We start from the raw sequence: 26,704 nt of genomic DNA on the forward strand, positions 1-26,704 counted from the left end.
TCTTAGGGAGGTGCCTGGGCCAGAACAGTAGTGCCGGCCCTGAGAGGGGTGCAGAAGGGAGATTAAGAGGATAAAGTCACAATCTGAAGAACCAACAATGGAAAGCAGGGACGAGCATTGGCCTCGCCGCCGGGATTAGTCTGCTTGTCTGAGGCCGTCCCCCCCATCTCTGCCCTGTCTGCTCTTGGCAGGTGCCTCGGGGTCCGTCTGCTGAGGGGGTGACCGATACGCTAGGGGGGCTCACTGAGCCTCCATCTCCACCTTTACAAGGAGGGTTGCCTAGCTCACCTTGAGGGCCCTACTCAGCCTGTGAGGTCGGAGCCCTCAGGTCCAGGGGGCCCAGGTGGGCCGGGCCACCATCTGTGCCCTGTGTCCCAGGGGGTGGAAACATACGCCCACAGAGGAAGAGGGGGGCCCAGATCCACCCCACAAGAGCACCACAGCACTAACGCTCAGGCAGAGTCCTCCAGGCCGGGATCCTGCTCCCCCAAATGCCCTCTCCTGGGACCGATTTGTCCCGAGCCCACACCGGGCTGAAGGAAATGTGAGTGCGGGGCTGTGAGGGGGAGGCCCGGGGTGGGAAGGGAGATGTCTCAGCTAAAGCTTAAAGGATGAGTCTGACTCTGCCTGGTGTTGGGGATGGGGGTGGGGGCAGTTCCAGGTCGAGGGAGGAGGGCGCACAAGGTTCCCCCAAATCAGAAACGCCCACCACATCTAAGAAGCCGCAAGCAGGGCTGACATGAAGGCCAGGTGGGAGAGGTAAGAAGGGCCACAGAGGTGGCAGGGACACTTCATGGGCCACAGAGGTGGCAGGGACACTCCCCCAGGCCCTGCCAGCTGGGCTGTGGAGCCCAGGCTCTCCTGAGAGAGAGGAAGCCTTGGCCTTAAGCAGAGGCCAAGGCCAGGGAGTGTTCTAGAAGCTGGTTGGGCTGTTGTGTGGAGGATGAACTGGAGGTGCAGAAGAGGGGAGGAGCCCAGAAGGGGCTGCTGTGTCCTTTTAGAGAGCAAAGTGGAGAGGGGCCACAGGGGGTGCTGCTTCTGCAGGGCTGCCCTGAGGGCAGGAGACTCGGGGAACAGAGAGGGGCAGCCTGGTGGCTTGAGTCCACCTCCCCTGCCTCTGCAGACCAGAGTCTGGGGATGTGCAGGCACAGCCCAGAGCCTGTGGGCCACAGGGTGTGGGTATCATTTTTCATGAGACCAGCCTGAGGGGAGAGGGCTGAGGAAGACCGGGGTTGTGATGGCAAAAGCAATGATAAATGGTCCCTATCCTCCCAACAACCTCTTTTCCTCAAGGCTGGACTGGCTTGCTCTGCCCAGAGAGTAATTCATTTTGGCTCCAAGCCCTCAGGAAGCAGGGCACAGAGAACAAGTGGAAAAGCAGGTTCCCTGGACGGGGCCAGGTTGGGTAGCCAGAGGGGAAGAAGCCCAGGGCACAGGGTTCAGACTCCCTAGAGCCTAGGGTGGTCCCCAGGGGCAGGCTCTATTCCAGAACAGTCACTGCCACCCCATCAGCCGACTACCGCACTACTACTGCAGACTTCCAGCTGAACAGGGCCCTTGGCCAGCCCTAGACTGGTGACAGAGGTGGCCCAGGGCAGGGGCCTAATCTCTCTCTCTCTCAAGTGATAGCTAAGTGCTGCTAAGGGTAGCAGGTGTGTGACCAAGGCAGTTACAACTTCCTGGAGGGGTTGAGATTCCTCAGCTACAAACTGGGGGCACCCATCCAGCTAAGGGCCAGGGCTGGGTGCCGGAGCACACCCCAGAACCAACACACTGATTACCATGTGGTCACCACTCTGCCTGCCACTCTGGGCCTGTCATTCAGCCTCAGTTTCTCCACTCTGTCCCCTAGTCCTCTGAGTCTGTGGTCACAGGCACACTGCCCTGGAGAGTGCTGGGACACATCTGTCCCTGGGAAGGGACTTTGGGGCATCTGCCCCCATGGTCCCCCCAGCCCAGCCATGGGGTATCCCTGAACCCTTGTCAAAAGTCCAGGAGGTGGCCAGGCTCTCTGTGCTCACGCCCAGCAGAGGAACCACCGAGTCAGAGCAGGAAGGCAGCAAGGTCCAGTGAAGGAGAGCAGGGGAACCCCCAGCCTCAGCCCTGAGCCTGGGGTGCAGGATGTGGGTGCCTGGACCAGACCCTGGGGGGGTGGGGGGAGTCCACAAACCACAATCACAGCTGCTTGACACAGGACCAGGAGGAAGGGATGTCACACTCCAATATATGAGTCATGACTGTACCATATATTTTCCAGGTTGGAGGACAAACTGGGCACGAATCTATAAACGGTTAAGGTTAATTTAAAAACAGCTTAACAAGCTCTCTTCACGGGGACACAGAGAAGACAAGAAGCTTGGCCCTCACCTGGTAGAGCCTTAAGGGAAGGCCTCACCCCACAGACTATCCACCCCGCAGCCCTGGCCAGGCTGCTGGCCCACGAGGCCACATCATAGAGATTATCAGGTCCAAAGCCCCAGTGAAGGATGGGCAAGGAGGCAGCCCGGCACTGGGTGACTACCAAGTCGGGCAGCTCACGAGCACATCCTTCCTCCCCTCTCTCTCAATACCTGGTGGAGAAGCCCAGGAGCCCTGGCTTTGGTCTTGGCTGTGACCCTGAAGAGGAGAACCTGGGACTGCACGCAGCACACACCTGAGGGCTCCTGACCGAGAGTGCTCCCCATACAAGGGGGGAAGGGCACCCTGTCTGCTTCTGAGCATCCCGAGTGCTGGGCCCAGGCAATAGCTGGGCCAGCCCCACCCCAGACCCCTCCTCAAGGGGGACAATGGCAAGGAGCCTGTCACAGCCCTGTGCAATCTCAGCTCTGCCTGTGTGCCCTTGGATAAGTCACACCATCCCATGAGCCTTATTCCCTCTTCTGCAGAGTCAGGGCAACCAGATCCATCTGGCAGGGCCCCAGAGGGGACAGTGTGGTGACTGGCTTACGGAGACCTCAGTAACCATGGTCAGGCCCCTCACTCTGGCAGTGGGCTTGGTGATGTGGAGTCAAGCTGGCTTGGCCGCCTGCCTCCCCTTCAGCCAGGACAGATGCCAATAAGGGAGGAGCCATTAAGGCAGGGAGATGAGGCCCAGGCACAGGAACCTTCAAGTGAATGCCCCTCGGCCAAGAGCCCTGATGTGGCCCCCACATGGGAGTTCTGTGGGGACATCCGTGTCTGACCCCTGGACAGTTCGTAGAGACAAGTGCAAGCTGGCTGAGGGCTCCTAGAGGAGGAAGGGACCCACGGGGGCTGTACCTGCTGCTTGAGGCTGAGCTCAGCCGCTTGGCTCTCTTCTCTAGCCAGTCCTCCAGATGGCCCTCAGGGAGCTCGGCGACTTCTAGTGGCCACTCCCTGGCCCGCCTCTCCTCTGTGGGGATAAGGAGACAGGCAAGTGAGGGGCAGAGCTACCCCCACCTGAACCGTAAAGTAGCCAGAACCTTCCTGGGGGGGCATAAGCTGTCTGTACCTTGCAGCCACCTCCCCAGGCAGGCCCCCAGCGCCCCCGCCCCCCGGGGCCTCACTCTGCTTTCCCATCAAGTGGAAATAAAACACCGGCTGCCTCTCAAGCTTTTTGGAGTTGGACACAGGATAAAGCGTGTTGAGAGCTTGGGCCTCAGGAGGGCTCCAAACCTTGGGTCAGAGGAGTAGGGTGGGCTGCAGAACAGAGCAACACCTGTGCTTTCCCCACCATGGGCAATGGTTCTGAGAGACTACAGCTGGGGAAGAGCTAGAGCTATAGCTGTGGCCAGGGCTCCCTGGCCTGGGCCACAAGGCCTCATTTCCGCCCTGGGAAAGCTCCCAGAAACCTGTGTTTGTGCCAGGGCTGTGGCTATAGTGCCAACAGCTCCCCACGGCGGGGCACTGCCCACGGGCCTGACTGGTCGGAGGGGAGTGAGGCCTTCTGTGGATGAGGGCACTGGCTGCCCAAGGCCACGTGGATGGCGGGGAGTGTGAGCAGCCAGAGCTTGGGGGATCACCAGAGGCATAGTTTCTCCATCCACTCAATGAGAGGCTGTGTGAGAAGGCAGATAAAGACCATCTAAATGGAAATTTCCTCTTCTCTAACTGGAAGCAGTGAGAAGTGCATTTCCCAAAGGCAGATATGCCAGTTTGCAGGGAGTCACCAGGCCTGAGCATCCTGAGGGTAGGGAAGGCACTCTTGTCACCCCCTTGGCCCCAGAACGCAGTAGGGGATCTGCCAGGGGCCGAGCTGGGGCCCCACATATGTTGCCTGATAAGAAGGGGCAGGTGGGCTAGCAGCACCTGGGTGGGGCCAGGCACACCCTCAGGGCTCCCGGGCAGGAAGCCACGGCTGTCACTTTAAACACAGCCAGGGACACAGCTCCTTGCCTACTCACGTCTGGGGTGGTTTGATGGCAGTTCCTGACACCCTGGGCAGCACTCAGCCTACCCTGCACAGCAGCCACAGAAGAAGAGGAGGTGGGGAGATCTAGGGCAGCATCTCCCCAGCACCTACCCCACTCAGCCCCGGGTCCCCCTGAAACGTACCCTCCACCTGGATACTTAGCTCCTGCAGGTCTCGCTCTGACATGTGGGAAAATCTGCAGTTGGAGCCGAAGTCACACTGGCCTGCAATGGAAGGACAGAGTCACTCACTGCCCAGGGAGGACACCCACCATGGGCTGTGGATTTTTAGGCGCAGGGTATTAAGGACTAAAGAGCAGCACCCCAGGCCCTGAAGAAGAACCTGGACTGTCTCCAGCCCAGCCACAAATGCAGCCAGAGTGGCCTGTCTGCTTCACCTTGGCCTGTTCATGGTCCTCCCCCAGCTGGGGATGAAAGCCCACCAAAGGCTTTTGGGACGGGGTTCCACAAGCCCCTGCAGACTCGTCTCTTGGCACTTCCACTGCCCCAGCCCCCAGGCCCGACAAACTATGGGTGGGTCCCTGAAAGAGTCCTGTTTCCTCCTGCCTTCCACCTGGCGCCCTCTGCCCATAGGGGTGGACGGCTCCCTGGAAAGGCTTTGTCAAGGAGGTACCAAAGTCCAGGATGGTTTTCCAAATCTCAACTGAGGAGACCAAAATGTGTCTCAAGGTAACAGGAGACTAGAGGTGTCACCTGCCAGCAGCGTGTTCACATCAGGTGCAGTCGGTGGGGAATGGCAGCCCCTCACCCGCAGGCCTGGTGCCCATTGCAGGGACAGCACTGTCTCCTAAGGGGAACGTGGTCACTCGCCCTGCCTTCCCAGGTCCACGGCAGTACCTCTCCCCAGTGCTAAGCTCCCTTACACACCATGTTAATCACCGTGGTTTTCCTCTTTGCTTTGACTGCTGGGAAACTCGGGGCCAAACCCTTGGCGAGTGCACAGGACCTCAAGGCAAGCATGGAGGAGACTAATCGTTCTTCTGGCTTTGTCTTATTTTTCCTACCCTTATTTCCATCTGCCTTTGGTTCCTTCGCTCACTGAGGTTTTTATCTCTTTGAACTAAATGCATCTTTATTAGCTGGGAACTGAGCAGTGAAATCAACACCCAGCATCCTTTGCAGCCTCTCGGCATTGGCAAACCTGTTACCGTCTCCAGCCCTGCCTGCCGAGGGAGGGTGCGGTGGAGGTAGGGCTCCCAGGCTAACTTAATCAGCCAGTCTATTACACCCATCAGTGTCTCCTGGATTTACTTGCAAATCTCCCAGTGCTTACTTGTTCTGGATGAGCTGATAAAAATCACATCCTACATCTGAAGAGCTGATGACCAAGGCCTGACTTCCCAGGTCAATCCCAAGGGAAGGCCCCTGTGGACTACGTCAAGTCAGCTGATGCACCAAGGACACAGAGTGGGCTCAGGATGACAACCAGGGAGAGAGAGACTATGCAGAGGCCCAAGCAGACCAGACCAGGCATGCTGGGCCTTCTGGGGAGCCTGAACTGAGTGGAACACTTTACCTGTCAGTAGAAACTTCCTGCAGGGCCGCTTGTTCTGCTCATCCAGCAAGATGGCAGCTGCATCTGAGAGGAGAGAGGAGCAGGTTCAGACTGGAGCTGCACACAGGCACTTCCTATGACCAAGATTGGGGAAGGAAGAGCTCTTCATCCAGGGAGGAATATAAGAGGGTATCACCATGGCAGAGACGCTGGGCAGAGGGATCCGAGGTTCAGGTGACCTCCACCTCACCCACCTTACCCAGACCCAGCTGAGAGCAAGGACCAGATTTTAGGTCAGAGACTCTTAACTTTGCAAAATGATCACCTGGGAAGGGTTTTTTTTTTTAATATCCTGGTACCAGAAGAAAACCTTGTACTATTTTTGCAACTTCGTGGGTCTCCAGAATTATTTCAAAATAAAAAGTGAAGAAGTCCACGAGTAAACACCAGGGCATCGCTCCATGGCCCAGGCTGTAATCCACCACCCTCCACTGCCCTCTCACACCAGCTGTGGCCTCAACAGGACTTCCCGGCAATCCTGGATACAAACCTTAACCCTGGTTTCCTTCGATTTTCCCTACTTTTTTTTCATCACATAACTATGGCTTAAATTTTATGTGTTTCTTGGTGGGCGAGGAATCAAGGAGTCAAAATCCTAAATGGGTGAGACACATGAGGAAGGTGCCCTGACTGAGACCCCAGTGTCACCCTGGAGGAGGGAGAGGCCAGGCCTGGGCTGTGCACTCTCCCCATCCATCCACTGCCTTTGCTAGAAGTTGCTGGGGTGAAAGAAAGACCATGGGCTTCGGAGTCCAAGTTCACAGGATCACAAGCCGGCTGTCTAATCTCTCCAAGTCTTGGTTTCCCCATATGTAAAATGGGAGAAAAAGTGTCTCACCCAGGAGGGTTTCTGGGAACATTTAATAAGATGCTGGATGGGGAGCACTGGGCAGAGGAGGCCCCACGTCAGAACTGCAGGGAAGATGGGACTGGAAGCAGCCTCAGCACCATGGTCCCCTGGAGATGCCACCATGCAGGCTGGGCTGAGAGCCTCTGAAGTGAACGCTCAATAAACGGGAACCCCTTCTCATTCATTTCTTCCTCACAGGCCCACCATACTTGCTAACATCCCATTTTGCAGACAAGAAAACTGAGGTCCACACAGGGAAAGAGGGCACACAGTTAGGAAGTGCCAGGTCTGTAGCCTGGTCTGTGGGTCTCAAGCCCCCAGCCTTTCCCATGTGGTTACTCATCTCATGGTAGCTGGTGAGTAGCTGACGCAGATGGGGCTCCTCACCCCCTCAGGGCTGGGCTGCTGGGTCAGGAGTTGGTTATCAGAGGACTCACTCCCCAGAGTGGCCTGCAGGAGCGTGGGTGCGGCCAGCAGTGTGGAGGGGTCCAACTGTCAACACTCGGCTTGTGAGACTCAGCTCACCCAGCTGGTGCCAGAGGCTTTCCCCAGGGGTTGGGCTGGGGGAGGGCGGGTGGACAATGCCTCCTAGGGGGTAGGACAGCTAAACTGGAAGGGGGCTGTGTCTGAGTCTTAGACAAGGGGTCCTGGCAAGGTGGCTCAATACAGGAGAAGAGTTCCAGGCTGCCCAGGATCTGGCTGGTGGCCCTCAACTCCAGCTACAGGGCAGAATCGCTAGGCAGCTTTTCAGATACACAAAGCCCAAGCCCATCTTCCTCAGGTTCTGTTTCAATTCATCTGAGGGGAGGGCGTGAGAATTTTTAACAGCTTCTCAGTGATTGTGAAGCATACCCAGGACTGAGGACCCCCAGCCCTGGCCCTGCACAGAGAAGGCATGCTCCTCCACCTGGCGTTCAAGGCTCCTCGTGATCTGACCCCATTGGTCCTTCTCACTTAAGCTCGCAAAATTAACAGCTGCTCTGCTGCCCTGGCTTTGTTTGCTCATCCATTGAGACATTCACCTAACAAACATTTACTGAGCACGTCCTGTGTGCCAGGCACCACGCCAGGATGAGGATTTAGCGGAGACAAGTCAGACCTGGTCCTTCCTTTCACTCCAACAATCACTCTAATCCATGCAGATATAATGGGGTAAACAGCCAGCATGCGGCCAAAGGACCTGACCTGGCCCAGGGGTCGACCAGGGTGTCCTGGAGGACTCTCTGGGGGTGGAGAGGACAGCAGGAAGGGCAGGCCCACAGAGGGGATGGTACTTGCAGTGGCCAGTGTGGCTGGAGCTTGGAGGGAAAAGTCAGCAGAGCATGGAGGCCTGAGCAGAACATACTGGTGTAACTGGATGTAAGGTCACTTAGGAGTGGGGCCCTGACTTATTCTTCTTTAAGTCTTCAGAGCCTCTCTAGGAGCCAAGGACATACTAAGTGCTCACCAAGTGTTGGCTGAATGAAAAAGCCCATGAGATAAAGCGCCCAAGCCAAGCCTCTTGTGTACCAGTAGGCATCATTCCTACTTAGTAGATCTTTACATGCCATACAGTCATCATGAAATTACTGCGCACTTGTCCCTCCCTGGGAGGGGGTACTGTTGTTACAGCTGTTTAAACATGTGTTAGCAAGTGACACCTTGGGACTGACATCAGCAATCCTGTCCTGGCAGAGGCAGATGGTTCATCCGTCCCTCTGAGGGTTAAGGCCATGAAGCCGGGAGCAGAAGGGGTATTGCATTCTAGCCCAGGCTGGGGTACTATGTACCTCCCCAGAGTCTGTGCTGTACAGTTGCTCAGGTGAGCTGGGAAGCCTCTCAAGGAAGCAGAAAAAGTTCATGTGCCAGCTTGGGAACCAGGGGAGCCACTGGTCTGGATTTTTGGATTTCAAAAGTCACCACTTATAAGTGGGGTTCCCTGGCCTTTCTAGTCTCCTTCGAAGAGCTGGGGTTTTTTTGTTTGTTTTGTTTTTTTGCTTTTTAGGGCCACACCTGTGGCATATGGAGGTTCCCAGGCTAGGGGTCAAATCGGAGCTGTGGTTGCCAGCCTGCATCACAGCCATAGCAAGGCTGGATCAGAGCCATACCTGCAACCTGCACCACAGCTCACGGCAATGACAGGGATCAAACCTGCATCCTCATGGATCCTAGTCAGATTTGTTAACTCCTGAGCCACAAGGTGAACTCCCTGAAGAGCTGTTTTAAAGAATGAACATGGCTGGGATGTGAGAAGATGCTGGGACCCCTCTCATGACAAGGGGCTCATGGCACCCACTGTTTCATCTTTTCATAACCCTCTTCTTCCTCTTTTTCTTCTCTTTTTTTTTTTTTTTTTTTTGCTTTTTAGGGCTGTACCTGTGGCATATGGAGGTTCCCAGACTAGGGGTCAAATCAGAGCTATAGCTGCTGGCCCACATCACAGCCATAGCAACGCCAGATCTGAGCCGAGTCTGCAACCTGCACCACAGCTCGTGGCAACTCCAGATCCTTAACCCACTGAGCAAGGCCAGGGATCGAACTTACAACCTCATGGTTCCTAATTGGATTTGTTTTCACTGCACCACAACAGGAACCCTTTTTTAAAAAAGTTTTCTATTTTTAGGGCTACGTCTGCAGCATATGGTAGTTCCCAGGCCAGGGGTGGAATCACAGCTGTAGCTGCTGGCCTACACCACAGCCATAGCCACAGCAACACCAGATCCAAGCCGCACCTGCAAGGTAATACCATAGCTTCGTGGCCGCACTGGATCCTTAACCCAATGAGTAGGGCCAAGGATCGAAACCCGCATCTTTATGGATATTAGTTGGGTTCTCAACCTGCTGAGCCACAACAGGAACTCCATAACCTTTTTCTTATCAACCCTGTACCCAAAGGCCCAGCTATTCCTGGGTAAGAGTCTGGGACTAGGAACAAAGACCAGGATACCTAGCCTATCTCCACCTGGCCTAAGCTCCATGCCAGATCACAAGCCCTAATGGACTTGGGGGATGTCTAACTGATACCAAGGTCAGAGGCCTCCCAGGTACCTGAGAGACACCTCTGCTACTTCATTCCCCACAGCCCCCACTCCCATGCCTGGTCTGCTGAGAGGCCTGGCCACCCTCCCTTACCCACCTGGACCCCAGCCCAAATGTGACTCTGGGATGGGGTCAGGTGATTAGCATTTTTTGTTTCAAGGTCTCTAAGTGATCCTAACTCAAAGGGTTGAGATCTGCTGCCTTACAGGGTTACTGAGAAAAGCAAATGACAAACCATGGAAGGCACCTGGCAAACATCAGGCACCCAATAAATGCCTCCTTTCTTCTTGTGAATCTGAGTCACAGACTCAGACCAGGGAACTCTCTGTTTCTGTCTCCCATTTTGAGCTGCTGGGACTCAGCTCTTTCCTCGCAGCCTCTGGGCCTTGTCCTGGGATCCTACACCCCAGCTCAGGAGCATAGGCCCTGCCCTGGCTCATTCCAGGAGCTCCTGGTCACCCAGCCCCACTGCCACACTCCCTCTCTATCCATCCAGTGTCATTGCTCAGTGTGTGTCTAATGGCAGCAGCAGCTGCAGCTCCCCTCCAGTGAGTGCTTCTGGGTGCCAGGCCCCTGCCAGGTGCTTTTGGCCTTAGCTCCTTTGTCCCAGTCACACCTGCTCTGAGAAGCCTTCCCCAGAAACAGCTCAGTTGTTCAACAGTAAGTCATTCGACAACCACTGATGGCACCCCCGACTCAGGAGCAGTCAGCCATCGCTGGTAACTGCAGTTCTGGTCACATCAGTGGCTGCCTACAGCCCTTTAAAGGCTGCCCTCCTCCAGCAGGACAATCCAGCCCCCTTGCTGTGGCCTCTGCAGACCTGCACAATCTGGCTCTGGTCCTGGGGCCAGCTTTGGCGCCTACCAGCCGCCTCCCCTTTCACTGTGCCCGGCTACACCCTCTCTCTCCTGTTCTGGGAGCGGCTGGTGCTTTGCCCTCTGCCCAGAATGGTGCACTGGCTTTTCCCTACCTTTCAGCCATGATCTTAAACATCAGCTCCTTAGACAGGCCATCTTCCCAGCCACAGTGTCCCCAGAACCTAGCAAGCTTCTGTCAGAGCCTGGCAAGGGGTCTCAGGGCTTGGCAAGGCATCAGTTAGGGCTACTGGAGGAAGGACCTCGCCCTCCAACTGCCCCCTTGAGGGCCCATCTGCTCCTGTGGCCGGCAGCCCAGGCCTTCTCTCAACAGAGGACTGTCACTGGCCCTCAGGGCTTCCTGGTTTGGTGACAAGAAAGACGGAAGGGGAGTTCCCTTTGTGGCTCAGTGGGTTAAGGACCCAACGTTATCTCTTGTGATGCAGGTTTGATCCCTGGCCTTGCTCAGTGGGTTAAGGAGCCAGCTTTGCCAAAAGCTGTGGTGTAGGTCATAGATGCAACTCAGATCCAGTGTTGCTGTGGCTGTGGTGTAGGCTGGCAGCTAACAGCTCTGATTTGGCCCCTGGCCCAGGAACTTCCATATGCTGCAGGTGCAGCTGTAAAAAGAAAAAAAAAAAAAAAAAAAAAAGAATGGAAAGGCACGGCTCTGTCAGCCAGGCCCAAGGCACCCACCTCGGAACATGTCATACCAGAGCTTCTTGGCCTTGAGGTGCTGTAGCCCATTCAGGTGCTTCTTGCGGTTGTGGAGGTTGTCCTGGAAGGAGCGGTCACAGTAGTCGCAGAAGTAACGCTTTCCCATGGTCACCTGCACTGGGAGCCGCTGCCGCCTAGGAAGTCACAGAGCACTCGGTCAGGGCATGGAGGAAACGCCACCATCAAAGCCTGCGGCACAACCACCCACCCGAGCTCTCCCTGAGGGCCAGGTCTGTGCCTCATAAGCATGGTCCTGCTTACTCACACCCTCTTCTTTAAACCCCATGACAGCCCATGAGGAACCACGTGGGCTGATACTTATGGCCTGAGAGGCCTCATTCCAGATGGGCCTTTTAACAATTCTGAGGGCCAGCTTCTCCCCTAGGCCAGTTAAAGCAGAACCACAGTGGATATGGCCTGGGCATCAGCATTTTGTAATGCTCCCCATGGAGTTCTCAGATGCAGCCAGGCTGGAAAACTACTTCCTTCCCCTCTCTGGACAGCCCCTACCCCACACCTCCACTCTCCTCTCTCCTGTTCTCTCCATGCTGACCCCACAGGCCTCTCCTCTACTCCTCGCACACGCCGGCCACACACCTACCCCTGGCGTTTGCACCTGCTGTTCCCTTGGCAGGGTGCTCTCCCCCATATCTGCCACACTTGCTCACTTGACTCCTTCAACCTCAAATACTACCTTCTCAGTAATCTCCCGTGACCACTTTGTTTAAAATTGCAAAACCCTACACTTAGCTTTCCCCATCCCCTGCCTCGTTCATCTTTGAAGGAATAAGTTACTTATTACGCTTGTTATCTTTTTCCTTTGACAGGAATAAAAACCATGAGTGCTGGGATATTTTTGTTTTGTTTTTATTGCTGAAGCTCCAGCACTGAGAGTGGTGCATGGTACAAGAGTAGGGAACCAAGTATTTGCTGAGCAGATGAATTAGTTCCCGTTTTCCTTATGGGAAAACCGATGTTTGGAGACAGGAAGGGATTTGCCCAAGGTTACACAGCTGGTAAGCAGAAGGCAAACCCAGGTGCCCTAAAATCCTGCTGCTGATGCCCGATCTTCTACAGCTTCCCAAGGAGATAAATCTAACACTCAGGTGGCAATCACAGAGGGAAATGAGAATTTTCAGGGTCTTCACCCCAAGGTGACCATGGCTGCCACTCCTGACCGAGGAGATCTGCAGCCACAGGCTCATGGCCAGTTCTTGTGTCCTCTTGTTTGCTGTCACAGACCAGAACACGAATGGGTCTACTCGGGACAACCAAAGGCTGCAAAGGCTGATCCCAGAATAGCCCTCCCCTCTCAGGTCCTATAGTCTGAGCCCTCATTCCCCAGAGTAGGTTCCTGAGGCCCAAAGGAGGAAGGAAAGCGATTTTCCCAAGGTCAAGAGGTAGCAGCCCAGGTGAGCAGCAAAAGCCCCAGACTCCCAGGATCTGGTAAATACAGTTAAAGCTGAGACCTGATCCCCAGGGCAGACAGATGGGGGAATGCATCTAGGAAAAGAGAAGGGGGAGAAACAGAGACAAGCCCCTGGACCGTCCAGGCAGCCAGACAGGCGATGGAGAAAGCCGTTCCTGCGGCAGGCAGGGACAGCAGCCATTAAGTCAAGGACTGTAATGGGATCGGGAACAGATAGTCATTCAAAATGAAAATGTATTAAAACCTCTCTTCTCCTGTTACTGCTGAGAAGCTGCATCCCAGACACACGGACTCGACATATTAAATTTGGCAGCTCTAATACACCTCGTCTTGCCAATAAACTTATAGGAATTGGATTGAAATTGTAAGAGGTGAACATTTAACGGCCGAGCGCTTAACCAAGCCATTCACGAAGCCTGAAGCTCGGGGGAGCTGCTGGCTCTGAGAGTAATGGGGAGGGGCAGAGCGGTGGGAGGGGCATTCCTCCGGAGACGAGATGAACAGTGGCTCTGCGGCAGACTTAGCTGCACAAAACCTCACAGGGCACTGAAGCCAGCTGTGTGACCTTGGACCTCTCCAGGCCTCTACTTTCACTGCAGAAATGTGGGGCCATGGGTCCCACTGACTGGCTGACAGCTTAGGGAGCAGCACACAGAAGTTCACTAACCCAAACAAATTATTAATAATAGAGTAATAGCAAACAAATGACACTAAGAATCGCTGGCATTGAGCAGGTGCTCAATAAATGTTACATGATGACTCGCTGAGCACCTACTGTGTGCTGGCACTGGGCTAAAATCTTCACACTGCATCTCATTTAATCCTTAGGACAACCTGTGAGGTTTCAGATGAGGGCAGTGAGGCTCCAAGAAGGGAGGCTGCTAGAAAGCAGCCGAGCTGGGCTGGGAACCCAGGCAGGATGGCTCTAGAGCCCAAGCTCCTGATCACTTACAATCATTTCTAACAAATCATACTTATGACAGCTTTCCTTCATTAATCACTCACTACACACCCAGGACCACGTGGCTCCTTCAAACCGCACAAAGAATATATTATAACCCCATTTAGGAATGAGGAAAAGGAGGCTCACAGAGGTGAGATGCCCCAGACGACACATCCAGGAAGGTCAAGAAAGGTCTCCTCATTCCTGGGGCTCCCACCAACCCACTAGGAAATAACCATCACACCCCCCTCCCCAACCTGCCGAAACACTGATTCAAATGCTGAGCCCCTCAGGGCTGAGCTGTGTGTATCCGTGTGTGTTCATGTTCTCCCCTCTCTCTCACAGGCACAAACCATAGGGGGCACACAGCCTCAGCCAAGGGCCACTGTGGCAGCACACCCACCCAGGCCACCCCCATCTGGCACAGAGGAAGTGTTCAGCCATCCAGGATGGGTCAAGGACTTTGTCTCTAGTGCCAGCTCTACCAGGTGAGGCTGTGGCTCCATCACTTGCTCTCCCTAGGCCTCATTTTCCCCACCTGTGAAGCAGGAGATGAGCAGCTAGCCCAGGCGATCTCTAAGGACCTCTCCAGACCATCCAGGTTTAAATCCAAGCCACTGCTTTCTAAGTCCCTGAGCTCCAGCAGTCAGCACCTGACCTTAGTTTCCTCCTACATACACTGGGATAATAACAGAGCCTACCTCCAGGGTTGCTGTGAGAATCAGATCAGACACATGCACACATCACTTAGCACAGAGCCTGGCCCACAGGAGGCCCTCGAGAAACACTGGCCGTCATCACCATCATTATCATTGACCTCCAAAAAGCCTGTATTTCAGAAAACAGAGACTCTGAACAAGGAACAGGATATCAGTGTCCAAATGACCTCTGTGGTCAACTGGTCCATACCACAGATGAGGAGAGTGAGGCCAAGAATGGGAAAGTGAGTTGCCCAGAGTACACAGCACAAGGCAGAGGTGGGACTGAACCTTAGCCCCTCTGGCAGGCTAAGGCTCCTGCCTGCACAGCAGGTCTCAGAGCCCCCAGTGTCCAAGAATGGTGTTAGGGGAGCAGACGTGCTTTAAAGGGGCCAGCACTTCCTATCTACTTCCTGCCTACCCCATGGAGGCAGAGACCCTGTTCCTGGGCAGGAGCTGGACTGCAGCAAGATGACCTCACCCAGGCATTGCCCAGGTGTGAACTTCTAGGGCTCCTGACAACTCCCTCCTGCTCTGGAGCCTTAGCACAGACTAGGAAAAGGTGCGGCTGCAGAATCCTCTGGACAGATACAGCACTGGGCCAGACACACAGCTTGGCAAGCAGTGTGTGTTTCACTCTGCCTCACCTCTCAGCCAGGAGTCCTTGCACAAGCAAGGTACAACCTGCGCCACTGCACTTGGCAGCCCTGAATGGGAGGTCGGGGACGGGGGTGGGGACAGCTGGATGTCTCTCCGGTGCCCAGACACTAGCACGGGGTGCTGACTAAGCTGGCCCTCTCTGCTGTGAGTCATCCTCATCCTCCAAGGCTCAGCAGCCTATAAGCAAGGCCCTGTCCTGCACACAGAGCCATCCGGCACCAATGCCTCACCAAGAACACAGGCGGTGCCACCCACCACCCATTCCCAGAGACCAAGTCCACGCTTGCACCAGCATCTGCTGGCTCCCTGGAGCTTCGCCAGCTGACAAGTGGGTTCCTCATGGGCAAGGGGCAGAGGGTGAGGCCAATGGGACCACCCTCTGGGGTCACACAGGCCTGGGTTTGAATTCTAGCTCTGCCCCTTATTGGCTGAGTGACCTCTGGAAATTTATTTCATCTCCTGGAGTCTGTCCTTAGCTATAAAACAGGGACCCCGTTGCTGCGGTGAATTCACCAGAGCAGAGAAGGGAGGCTGTTACTGCTGTCACCATGATCATCCAGGAGGCTCCCTCTCCCTCCCTATGAGCTTGTCCTGACCACCTGATTTGAAACTGCAGCCAGAGTCACAGTGGCAGACACTCCTGCTTCCCTCACCACCTGCTCTGTTTTCCATCGCTCGTCTCACACACTGATTTATTGTCACCTGAGCGGCTTCCCCAACAGAACACAGGCGCCATGAGGGCTGAGAGCTCTGTCTGTCCAACTGCTGTACCAGAACAGAGGCTCACACGCATTACTGGTGCTGGAATGAGCGAGAGAGCCGCCCACCCTCTGCTCATGGCTCCCAGGCCCTCTTTTCCATGAGCCTGAATCTGTGGACCCGGCTGAGGATAAAGAGAGAGATACAGAAGGCCCCAAAGGCAGGTCTCTCACTGCCATCCCCACCGACCCTGGAGGGCTTCCATCTCTAGCAGAGCCTATTCTATTGACCTAGTCCATGAGCCCTGCTCCACTGACCTTGAGCACACTCGTTAGCCTGAGGCACCTTGGAGAAGCTCAAGGAGAAGGTTACCAGCAAGTTGAGACACTGTGGGGTGGAAGAGGGAAGAAAAGAGAATCAGGTTTGATGCCTGTATTCCAGGCATTCTCTTATTTCATCCTTACAGGCCCTCTAAGTTGATATCAGGGAGTCCATTTCGTAGATAAGGAAACAAGTTCAGAAATACTCCTAATCTGCTCAAAGCCATGGCTGGTAAAGACACTGATAAGGACAATTCATCAACTGAGTGCTGTGGGTGGGCCAGTGGTGCTGAGGGCACTCCCTAACCCCTTAGGGAGTCCTCACCTGCGATGCTGTGAAGCCACGTACATGCTAAGGCACCCTGGAGCCAGAACTCACACTAAGGCCTGGCTGACCCAGGACCCTTTCTCTCCCCACCCCATGGCTCCACCTCGACGCTGTCACCAGGCAGACATTTGTGCTTTGTTGATATTCTTGGTTCCTTTCACCACGTGCATCTCGGGTACAGAGCTGACTTTGGCACAAGGCTAAAATAAGCCAACAGCTCGGCTGTGGCCAGGGGCTGCAATGCACACTGTAATTATCCAGGACTTGTGCTCACCACATGCTGCCCTCCAGCTCACCTGTCATTTCTTCTAATTATGGCACTGCCAGTCCCCAGGTAAACAACAAACCTCAGCCAGAGGATGGCTTTATTGCACGCCCACTAGGAGCATGGCAATGTCCCAGCGCCACATATGCCCACCATCTGGAGTCAGTGGCATCAGAACTGCTCCAGGCAGGCGGCCTACAGACTGCCCGCTCAGGACCCAGCTCCAACAGAAGCGCCAAGAAGACCCAGATGTCTCCCCTGATAGGAGCCCCAATATGTGAAGGGTCTCCCTCAGATGCTCTGGTGTTTTGTATCACCCACACAGCTTTCTCATCCTGACCTCCTGCATATGTTCACCTCTTTGGAGTAAGGTGACACACCTTACTCCCAGCAGTGTGAGGCAGTAGGGGCCCCACCCACAGCAATTTCTAACTCAGCAGGTCTGGGACAGTGCTGGGATCTAAGAGGGCCCTGACGCACAGTCCACAAACCACACTCGGAGAAATGCTGGTCTAACGTAGCAGATGATGGACGAGGAACAGAGAAGGAGAGAGTTTGCCCAAAGTCACACAGACCATCCAAGCCCATCCTTACTCCAGCCACTCAACCCCAGTCTGAATCTCAACCTTGCCTGGGAAACTCAGCAAACTATCTCCCCTCTGAGCCTCATCTGGAAGATGGGGGTAATAAGACTATTTCAAAAGAGTATCATGAGGATTGAGTCTTGAATGCTAGGTGCTTAGCGAAGTGCCTGCGAGCCGATACTGCTCAACACACATATGGCAGCAACATGGATGGACGGAGAGATTATCACACTAAGTGAAGTAAGTCAGGCAGAGAAAGACAACTACCATATGCCATCACTTACATGTGGAGTCTAAAATACGACACAGGAGCTCCCCTTGTGGCGCAGTGGTTGGATCCCTGCCCTTGCTCAGTGGGTTAAGGATCTGGCGTTGCTGTGAGCTGTGGTGTAGGTTGCAGACGCAGCTCGGATCCCATGTTGCTGTGGCTCTGGCGTAGGCTGGTGGCTATGGCTCCGATTAGATCCCTAGCCGGGGAACCTCCATGTGCCGCAAGTGCGGCCCTAGAAAACGCAAAAAGACCAAAAAAAAAAAAAAGACACAAATGAAATATCGACTCAGACAAAGAGAACAGACTTGCGCTTGCAAGGTGGGTGTGGGGAGGGAAGGATTGGGAGTTTAACAAATGCAAACTAGTATATGTAGGATAGACAACAAGGTCCTACTGTATAGCATAGGGAACTATATTCAATATCCTGTGATAAAGCATAATGAATAAGAAAAAGATATATACATATATAACTGAGTCACTTTGCTGTATAGCAGAAGTGTACATAACACTGTAAATCAAATATATTTCAATAAAATTTAATAAACAAATTAAAATGTCCAGAACAACTGATTAAAAAAAAATGAAGTCTCCTGAATCAGATCCTCAGGAATTCTGACTTAGTAGATCTGGAGAGGGGCCCAGCAATTCTCTGAGTAGACACAGCTCCCAAACTTGTGTCCCAGTCAGAAATTGGTCAGACTATGAACAACCTCCGTGCACTGAAAATGGTAACCCCGACTTGGTTGGAATGCTAAGCACAATACGTTAGAGTGGATAAAACCGTTTTCTTACTGGCTAAGTGTCCTGTCACACCCCAGGGAAGTTCAGAATTGAAAATAGAGGTAGTAGCTTAAATCAAACTCATTGTATTAATGTTCCTGTCCTAAGTTTATTAATCATCAGTGTATACTTGGTATAGAAGTATCACATTGAAAAGAATCTGACATTTGAGTATATAACAGAAAAGCATTGTGATTCAAATTTAAAATATAAAAGTTAAAATATGTAGTTAGGTAACTGATAAGCTGTATGTCAGTAATTGATAAAAAACTTATGATTTTAAGTTAAGGGGTTAGCTTTAATCTGGGTGCAGATTAAAAGCACCTAGCATGCTAGAAAAGCTACTAAGGGTACTCCCATATCCTAATTTTTCTTCTTTTTAAAGTCACACCTGTGGTATATGGAAACTCCCAACCCAGGGGTTGAATCAGAGCTTCAGCTGTGGTCCATACCACAGCCACATTGGATCTGGATCTGGGCCGCATTTTTTTTTTTTTTTGTCTTTTCGCCATTTCGTGGGCTGCTTTCGTGGCACATGAAGGTTCCCAGGCTAGGGGTCCAATCGGAGCTGTAGCTGCTGGCCTACGCCAGAGCCACAGCAACTCAGGATCTGAGCCGCATTTGCAACCTACACCACAGCTCACGGCAACGCCGAATCCTTAACCCTCTGAGCAAGGCCAGGGATCAAACCCGCAACCTCATGGTTCCTAGTCAGATTCGTTAACCACTGCACCATGACGGGAACTCCTGGGCCGCATCTTTGATCTATGCTGCAGCTTGCGGCAAGGCCAGATCCTCAACCTACTGTTCAAAGCCAGGAATCAAACCCACATCCTCACAGACACTGTCAGGTTCTTAACCCACTCAGCCACGACAGGAACTTTATATCTTAATTTGTTGACATGGAGCCTGTATTTTTTGACCCCCAAAACTGAGAAAAACTGACAAGAAAATTTAAGTCTGTTAAAAGTTTTTTTTTTTTTTTCCTGCATTTTAGGGCCACACCAGTGGCACATGTAAGTTCCCAGGCCATAGTGGTCGAATCAGAGCTGCAGCTGCCAGCCTACGCCACAGCCACAGCAACATGGTATCTGAGCTGTGTCTGCGACTTACACCACAGCTCATGGCAATGCCAGATTCCTGACCCACTGAGAAAGGCCAGAGATTGAATCCCCACATCCTTATGAATACTAGTCAGATTCACTTCTGCTGCACCACAACAGGAACTCCCTGTCAAAAGTATTGAATTGTTTACAAGAACCTCAGATTCATTACATTTGTACATTTAACTTATTAGATTTTCTAGTGACTGTTTAAGTATTCAGGGGGAGGAGTTCTCTTGTAGTATTAAGAGCAGGTTAAGGATCCGGGCTAGGCCAAAAAAAAGAGTACTCTGGGGGAAATTATGCTTGTTAGGTTATGTATCTGAAGTACTTAAAAAGAAAATCAAATATGCTAAATGTATAAGTGGAATTAAATGTGTAAGAGAATGTAATTGAGCTGAAGATAGAGCTGAATGTTCAAACATTAATCAAAGAGAAAGTTAAGGTCATTTTTCTTATTTTCTAGATTTATGTATAGAATAATAATTTCTAAGTTGAAATTGATGGTGTAAAGAAAATTAGATTTTTGGAGTTCCTGTTGTGGTTCAGCGGAGATGAGTCTGACTAGTATCCATGAGGACACCAGTTCGATTCCTGGCCTTGCTCAGTAGGCTAAGGATTTGGTGTTGCTGTGGCTGTGGTGTCGGCCAGTGGCTACAGCTCTGACCCCCTAGCCTGAGAACTTCCATATGCCATGGGTGCGGCCCCAAAAAGACAAAAGAAAAAAGAAGAAAATCAGATTTTTTACAAATTGTTGCTCCCAAATGAGAATTAACTAAAAAGACAATAAAATATAACAAGCCACACCTTAACTCCCTGTGGTTTCCCTACCCATCTCACCTAAAATTCCTTCTTCCTTTGAACTTCCCATCACCTAGATTGGTTGTCAGTGAGATGTAAGTACTTTCTCCCAGAAGCTTCCTGCCTCAAGGGGCTATCAGGATGCTTTGAAAATAGAAAATAACTACAGTAAGGATAACTGATCATGGAGGTGGAGCATTTCACATTTTCCCTCCCAGTCCCCTAACCAGGCAACACTGTTGCTTTTATTTTTATTTTTATTTTTTAATTTTTTTGTCTTTTTGCCTTTTCTAGGGCTGCTCTCATGGCACATGGAGGTTCCCAGGCTAGGGGTCTGATTGGAGGTGTAGCTGCGGCCTACACCAGCAACGCAGGATCCGAGCTGCGTCTGCAACCTACACCACAGCTCACGGCAATGCCGGATCCTTAACCCAATGAGCAAGGCCAGGGGTCGAACCTGCAGCCTCCTGGTTCCTAGTCCGATTCGTTAACCACTGCACCACGACGGGAACTCCTACTGTTGCTTTTACAAGGCTGATCCAGGCCTCTGAATCCAGTTCTTGGTTTTTAATGCCACACCTTTTATCTCAGGCTCCAGGCCTCTCTGAACTCCAGATCTAAATCCCTATTAGCCTCTGGACATCTCCATTTGATGTCTAAGGGGCTGCTCAAACTTAACGTAGACCAATAGAACTTAAGATCATCTGGCTGATTTTAAGTTGCTTAAGTCAAAACTTAGATGTCAGAGTTCACATTGTGCTGCATGGGGTTAAGAACCCAATATAGCATCGTGAGGATTATGGTTCGAGCCCTGGCCTAGCTTAGTGGGCTGAGGCATAGGTCACAGATGCAGCTCGGATTCAGATTCGGTGTTGCAGTGGCTATGGTATGGACCACAGCTGAAGCTCTGATTCAACACCTAATCCGGGAATTTCCATATGCTGCAAATATGGCCAAAAAAGAAAGAAAAACAAACAAAACTTAGATGTCATCTTCAATTCCTCTTTCCTTTATACTTTATATGCATCTGTCAGCTTGTTCTGTTTGTCCCACCTCCCAAATACATCCCAAACCCATCATTACTCTAACTCACACCCTAATCTAAATTACCACCCTGCCTCCACTGACCCCTCACAGTAGCTCCTCCTTTTCAGTCAGTTCTCCAGAGAGCAGCCAGAAATGATGACCGCTGCTACTGTTACGTAAATTAGGTTGCCTCACATCCCAGCTTAAAACCCTTCAGTGGCTTCCGCGTGCAATTTAGAAAAAAAAACGACCCTTCACCACGGGTTAGAAGACCAGATATGACCTGACCCGAGCCTATTTCATAGTCCACTCAAATTGTTTCCTTCAAACACCTCAGGACCGCAGCAGCCTCAAGGCCTTGCACGACGTTTTCCTGTTCGAATAGCTATATCCATTTGGGTTTAGGGTTAAGTGTCACCTTGGGGAACCTTAGCTAAAATATTACCACAACCACCCCCTCCCCAATCAACCTTTTTTCTGCTCTTCAAAGCGTTACCTGTCATTATCGCACCTCCCACACACTGTAAAATGGGTGCTCCCCAAAAGCTGGGACGTATTCCCCGCTGGGTCTCCAGCTCATGGCCCAGCGCTCAGAAAACAATTGCTGGACGTCCTTAGTGCTCCAAAGTCCTGCTATTTCCATTCCCAAGAGAGAATGAATGGATCTAGGTCTCCCGCCTTCCAGGCCAGGGGTGTCTGCAGCGAAACCCAGGGATGAGGGGAAACGGAAGCATGGGCAGAATGGCCTCTTCCCCAGAGGCCCGGCAAAGGCTGACTGTTGCCACAGGCTTCAACTATAGCCCTGGACTTGGGGCTGCCGGAGGAGATAGGAGGAGGGACAAGCTTGGGACTGGGATTTCAGGCCTTGCCCCTATATCCACTGCGACCCGCCGCGGGGCTCGCGGACTTAAACGTAAGAGCTCAAGTTCTTCCGTATTGGGAGGAAGACTAGAACTCGCCACTCGACGTCCCGCCAAAAAAAGTACCTGGCTCCGCGGCGCCCGACGGCTCTCAACTCCTCCTCCTGCGCCTTGGTTCAGCGAACTGCTTGCTGGGATTCGTAGTCCTTCCTGGAGTATCAGCCCGCCCTTCCCAGAAACCTTTGAGAATCAAAGCAAAGACAGCGTAGGAGGAGGTGAAGGAAGCGCGAGGGCTTCTGGGCGTTGTAGTTTTAAAAAAAATTCAATCAGCAAGAAATGATTGAGGAGAAAAACTGGGTAATACATTTTACCAAAACGACTTGGGCTGTCGTGGTATGAATTTTAGGAGATTTTAATAGCTCACAAGCCATCAGTTACTTCAATGGTGCAAAACGACGAGCACTCAAGTTCAAAAGAACTACAAATCCCATAAAGCGTTACACGTTGAGGACCTTTGTGGAAAGGTCGGTCGAAGCGCAGGCGCGGTGGTGCTAGTTCTGCAGCGGACAAACATGGCTGCCCCGACGTTGACTGCGAGGTTGTACTCCCTGTTGTTTCGCAGGACCTCTACCTTCGCCCTCACGATCGCCGTGGGCGCTCTATTCTTCGAGCGCGCCTTCGATCAAGGCGCGGACGCGATCTACGAACACATCAACCAGGGGGTGAGGGCCTGGGCCATCCCTGACCTTGGGTTCCTTCGAGGGGTGACAGTGGGAGTGGAGGTGGGACGGGACTCAGTCGACCTTTACAAGGAGGGGGTAAACCCTGGGCGTCTTGTGTCTGTAGACTGCCGTCTGTGCGTTACCCCCGGTGTGAATCCTAAAAAGTTAAACGAGGTCAATAGGTCCCACTATGCGGGGGTTCTAAGTATTGCTGCCTGCCACGCCACAAACCCGTTTCTCCATTTGCAGAAGCCTAAACTAAAACCAGGTGAGAGCAAAAGACTTGCTAGGGTCACACCACTAGGAAATCAGTGGCGAGTCAAGGTTGGACCCCGGCCCCTCTGTCTCATCTGGGGGTCACAAGGGCAAATTTGATTAGGCACCTGTCCTGAAAAGGACATCTCCTTAGACACTATGGGTGGCCATTTAGGTAGCATTTTTTGGTTCCAAAGTCTTTCCATGATGGCAGCGGTGGTATTAATAATGGTTAATAACTCTTAATCATTGAGTAGGGTGGGGTGGGTATGAAATCAGAGAATCTTGGGTGGGAATACTGGGCCTTATCACTTAACTGTGGCATTAGGTTGGGCAAGCTCTCACTTTTATCTATGAAATAGAGATGATAATAATAGTAACTGTCTCAGGGAGGTTTGTTTTTTGTTTTGTTTTTGTTTTTTTGTTTTTTGCTTTTTTAGGGCTGCACCCGAAGCTAGGGGTCCAATTGGAGCTGTAGCTGCTGGCCTACATCACAGTTCACTGCAATGCCAGATCCTTAACCCATTGAGGGAGGCCAGGGATTGAAGCTTCGTCCTCATGGATTCTAGTCAGATTCATTAACCACTGAGCCATGATGGAAACTCCTTTCGGGGACTTATTGTGAGCATTATTTGAGATTTAGGCAAAGTGCCACAGTACCTAGTAGGTGGTACCAACTCAAAAAATAGCATTTGTTATATTCCTCAGGAGGAAGTGGAAGCATAAGGTAGAGAAAAACAACACCTTTTAGACTCACTGTGTGCCAGGCACTGAGCTAAGTGCTCTGCATTCTTTATATCATTAAATCGTGGTTTCAGGAGCTTCTGCTGTGGTGCAGTGGGTCACGAATCTGACTGTAGCCCTCGGGTTACTGCAGAGGTGTGGGTTTGATTCCTGGCCCCACACAGCGGGTTAAGGGATCCGATGTTGCCACAGCTGCAGCATTGGTCTCAGCTGCAGCTGGACTCAGTCCCTGGCCTGGGGACTTCCATAGGCCGCAGCTGCGGCTGTAAACAACAAAAAATTGCTGTTTCAATCCTTGGTCTGGGAACTGTGATCCGATGAGAAGCCACTGCACACCGTGGCCAAAAAATAAAATAAAAAATCTTAAAAATTGAAGCTCAGACTGGGGAAGGTTTTGGACAGATAAGCCCTGTTCTGCCCTGTTTTTTTTTTAATTTTTTGCTTTTTAGGGCTGCACCTGCGGCATATTGAAGTTCCCAGGCTAGGGGTCGAATTGGAGCTGTAGCCGCCAGCCCATACCACAGCCACAACACAGCCAAATCCAAGCCATGTCTGTGACCTACACCACAGCTCACGGCAACGCCAGATCCTTAACCCGCTGAGCAGGGTCAGTCATAATTACTAGTCAGATTCATTTCCACTGTGCCACAACGGGAACTCCACTCTTTTTAATTTGAAGCTGTCTGGCCCTACAACCCAGGCAGGCTCAGTCCACTCATGTACTTCATGTGGCCAGGGCAGCTTTCTGCCCTTAGGAAAGTGCTGCTGCTGTTTCATCTGCAAGCAGATGGAAATGTGGCCATTTTCAGCGGCATCTCCGTACATTGTCATAACCCACCCATCTTCTGTGCTTTTAGGAATGAGAATCCAGCTAGTTCCTTACCCGAGGATCATAGGTCTGTGGAAATTTTAGAAAATGCTTCATTGTAAAGTATTTAGAGACTGTATACTTAGGACCTCTTGAGTAATACCTGAAGCTGAAGAAAATGAGACATTTTCTAGTCTCTCTTCTTAATAATTGTGTGCTTTGGGGCATGTGACTCACTCAATTTCTCTGAGTTTCCTGTAAAATGAGATCATGCCTTCCCGCTTACTTCACACTTACATCAAGCCTAGTATTGCTTCTACTTTGCCCACTGGATCCAGTTTGTCAGGATTGCTGTATGTTTCTCTCAGGCGTGCAGCAGCTTGATGTGGGATCTCCATTCCCAGACCAGGGAGTGAACCTGGGCTGCAGCGGCAAGAGTCCTAACCACTAGGCCATCAGGGAACTCCCTCCCTCAGGCTTATTTTATTTTAGAGACTAGGGCAGTAGTTGTAAAATGTGAGAGACAAAACTAAGTTTGTGGCTCTTGTCTTTAAAATGTAGAAGCTGTGGAAACACATCAAGCACAAGTATGAGAACAAGGAGTAGTTCCTTGGAGGCCCCCATCCCAGCCGGAAGGATCAGGTCTACCCATCAGCTCTTTGCCTGGAGCCAGGGCCTTGGCTTGAAGATGATGCTCACGTCACTCTCCATGGACCACCTTTAGCTGTTGGCAGGAAATGGCTTCACCTGACAGACTCTTTAACTTCTGCTATGTTTGAAGTTTGATTAGAATCATCACAAATAAATGTAAATTGTCCCTGAGATCTGCTTTTGTGTCGGGTGCGTTTTAACTACCTGATCTTTACATTTGACACGACCTCAAAGTTCTCTGCAAACTTCTGAAGGGCAGATTCCATTATTTGGGGTTTCCCATTAACTTCCAAAGAATTCTAGTTTTTAAGTCATGAGCTCGGGTTGGAAATGTTATCTTCAGCTTTGGCTTCTAAACCAATAACTCCATTCTTAAGTCATGCAGAGGAGAGCTAACTGGCTTCATAGCGAAGCGCTGTGGATCCTGCTGGGAATCAAACCAGGGCCTGAGGGTTTAGTCTCCATTCTAACTTTAATTTGCTGAGTAGCTTTGGGTAAGCTGGCATAGCTTTCTGGGCCATAGCTCACCTCCTGATGGTGGTAAGGGATGTTGGAAAATGTGAAGCATGGCTGGGAGTAGCCCTGGAGAGTCCTGGGCTATGTTGAGCTGTAGGCAATTGTGTGTGGTATATGTCCTGGGAGATGGGTGACTCACCTGCCTGCCATCTTTTACCTGGAGCTCAGTGAGGTTGGGCCAGAGCTGGACCAACCACTTGGAACTGACAGGGGGAAGAGTCAGGTTGGGAATCCCATGCAGGGGTAGGAGAGACCCTAGGAATTGCCCAGTTTGCCCCACCTGAGAGGTATCTTCATGAAGATGTAGTCAAGGCCTTGAGAAATCACGACCTGCCAAAGTAGTACAGTTTTGGAGTCAAAGCAAGACCTGAATCAAAGTCAAGCTTCATTCTATGATTTTTTTTTTTCTTTTGTCTTTTAGGGCTGCACCCAAGGCATATGGAAGTTCCCAGGCTAGGGGTCGAATCTGAGCTACAGCTGCTGGCCTGCACCACAGCCACAGCAATGCCAGATCCAAGCCTTATCTGCAACCTACCCTGCAGCTCACAGCAACTCTATATCCTTAACCCACTGAGCAAGGCCAGGGATTGAACCAGCATCCTCATGGTTCCTAGTCTGTTTGTTACCTCTGAGTCAAGGTGGGAACTCCTCACTCAGATTTTTAAGAATGACTTCAGCATCAAATAGAGAATACTACAGGGGTTAAAGATGGCCACTAAGGAGTTGCCGTCGTGGTGCAGCAGAAACGAATCTGACTAGGAACCATGAGGTTGCAGGTTCAATCCCTGGCCCCGCTCAGTGGGTTAAGGATCCAGCATTGCCATGAGCTATGGTGTAGGTCACAGATGCGGCTTGGATCTG

The 26,704-nt window shown here is 51.9% G+C and overlaps 2 protein-coding genes across 3 annotated transcripts in view; one reads left to right on the top strand and one right to left on the bottom strand.

Moving 5' to 3' along the window:
• Positions 1-22,410, bottom strand: part of ZMAT5 (zinc finger matrin-type 5) — a 24,620-nt gene extending 2,210 nt beyond the window's left edge. Inside the window, exons 1-6 of one of the 2 annotated variants that reach the window (XM_005670789.3) lie at positions 22,274-22,384; positions 16,127-16,196; positions 11,360-11,514; positions 5,906-5,968; positions 4,513-4,593; positions 3,259-3,370 (exon numbers count right to left, since the gene is read on the bottom strand). In XM_005670789.3, the coding sequence (XP_005670846.2) occupies positions 3,259-3,370; positions 4,513-4,593; positions 5,906-5,968; positions 11,360-11,486 (383 nt within the window). In that variant the 5' untranslated portion in view covers positions 11,487-11,514; positions 16,127-16,196; positions 22,274-22,384. Of the gene's footprint in view, positions 1-3,258; positions 3,371-4,512; positions 4,594-5,905; positions 5,969-11,359; positions 11,515-16,126; positions 16,197-22,273 lie in introns of both variants that reach the window. The other variant, XM_001929010.5, reaches the window with a different exon arrangement.
• Positions 22,695-25,495, top strand: UQCR10 (ubiquinol-cytochrome c reductase complex 7.2 kDa protein). Its single transcript, NM_001129978.2, is given in 2 exon segments — positions 22,695-22,869; positions 25,238-25,495. Coding segments are annotated over 2 exon segments (195 nt in total). The 5' UTR covers positions 22,695-22,719; the 3' UTR covers positions 25,283-25,495.

Source organism: Sus scrofa, chromosome 14 (genome assembly GCF_000003025.6).
Source record: "Sus scrofa isolate TJ Tabasco breed Duroc chromosome 14, Sscrofa11.1, whole genome shotgun sequence".
NCBI classification, from domain to species: Eukaryota; Metazoa; Chordata; class Mammalia; order Artiodactyla; family Suidae; genus Sus; species Sus scrofa.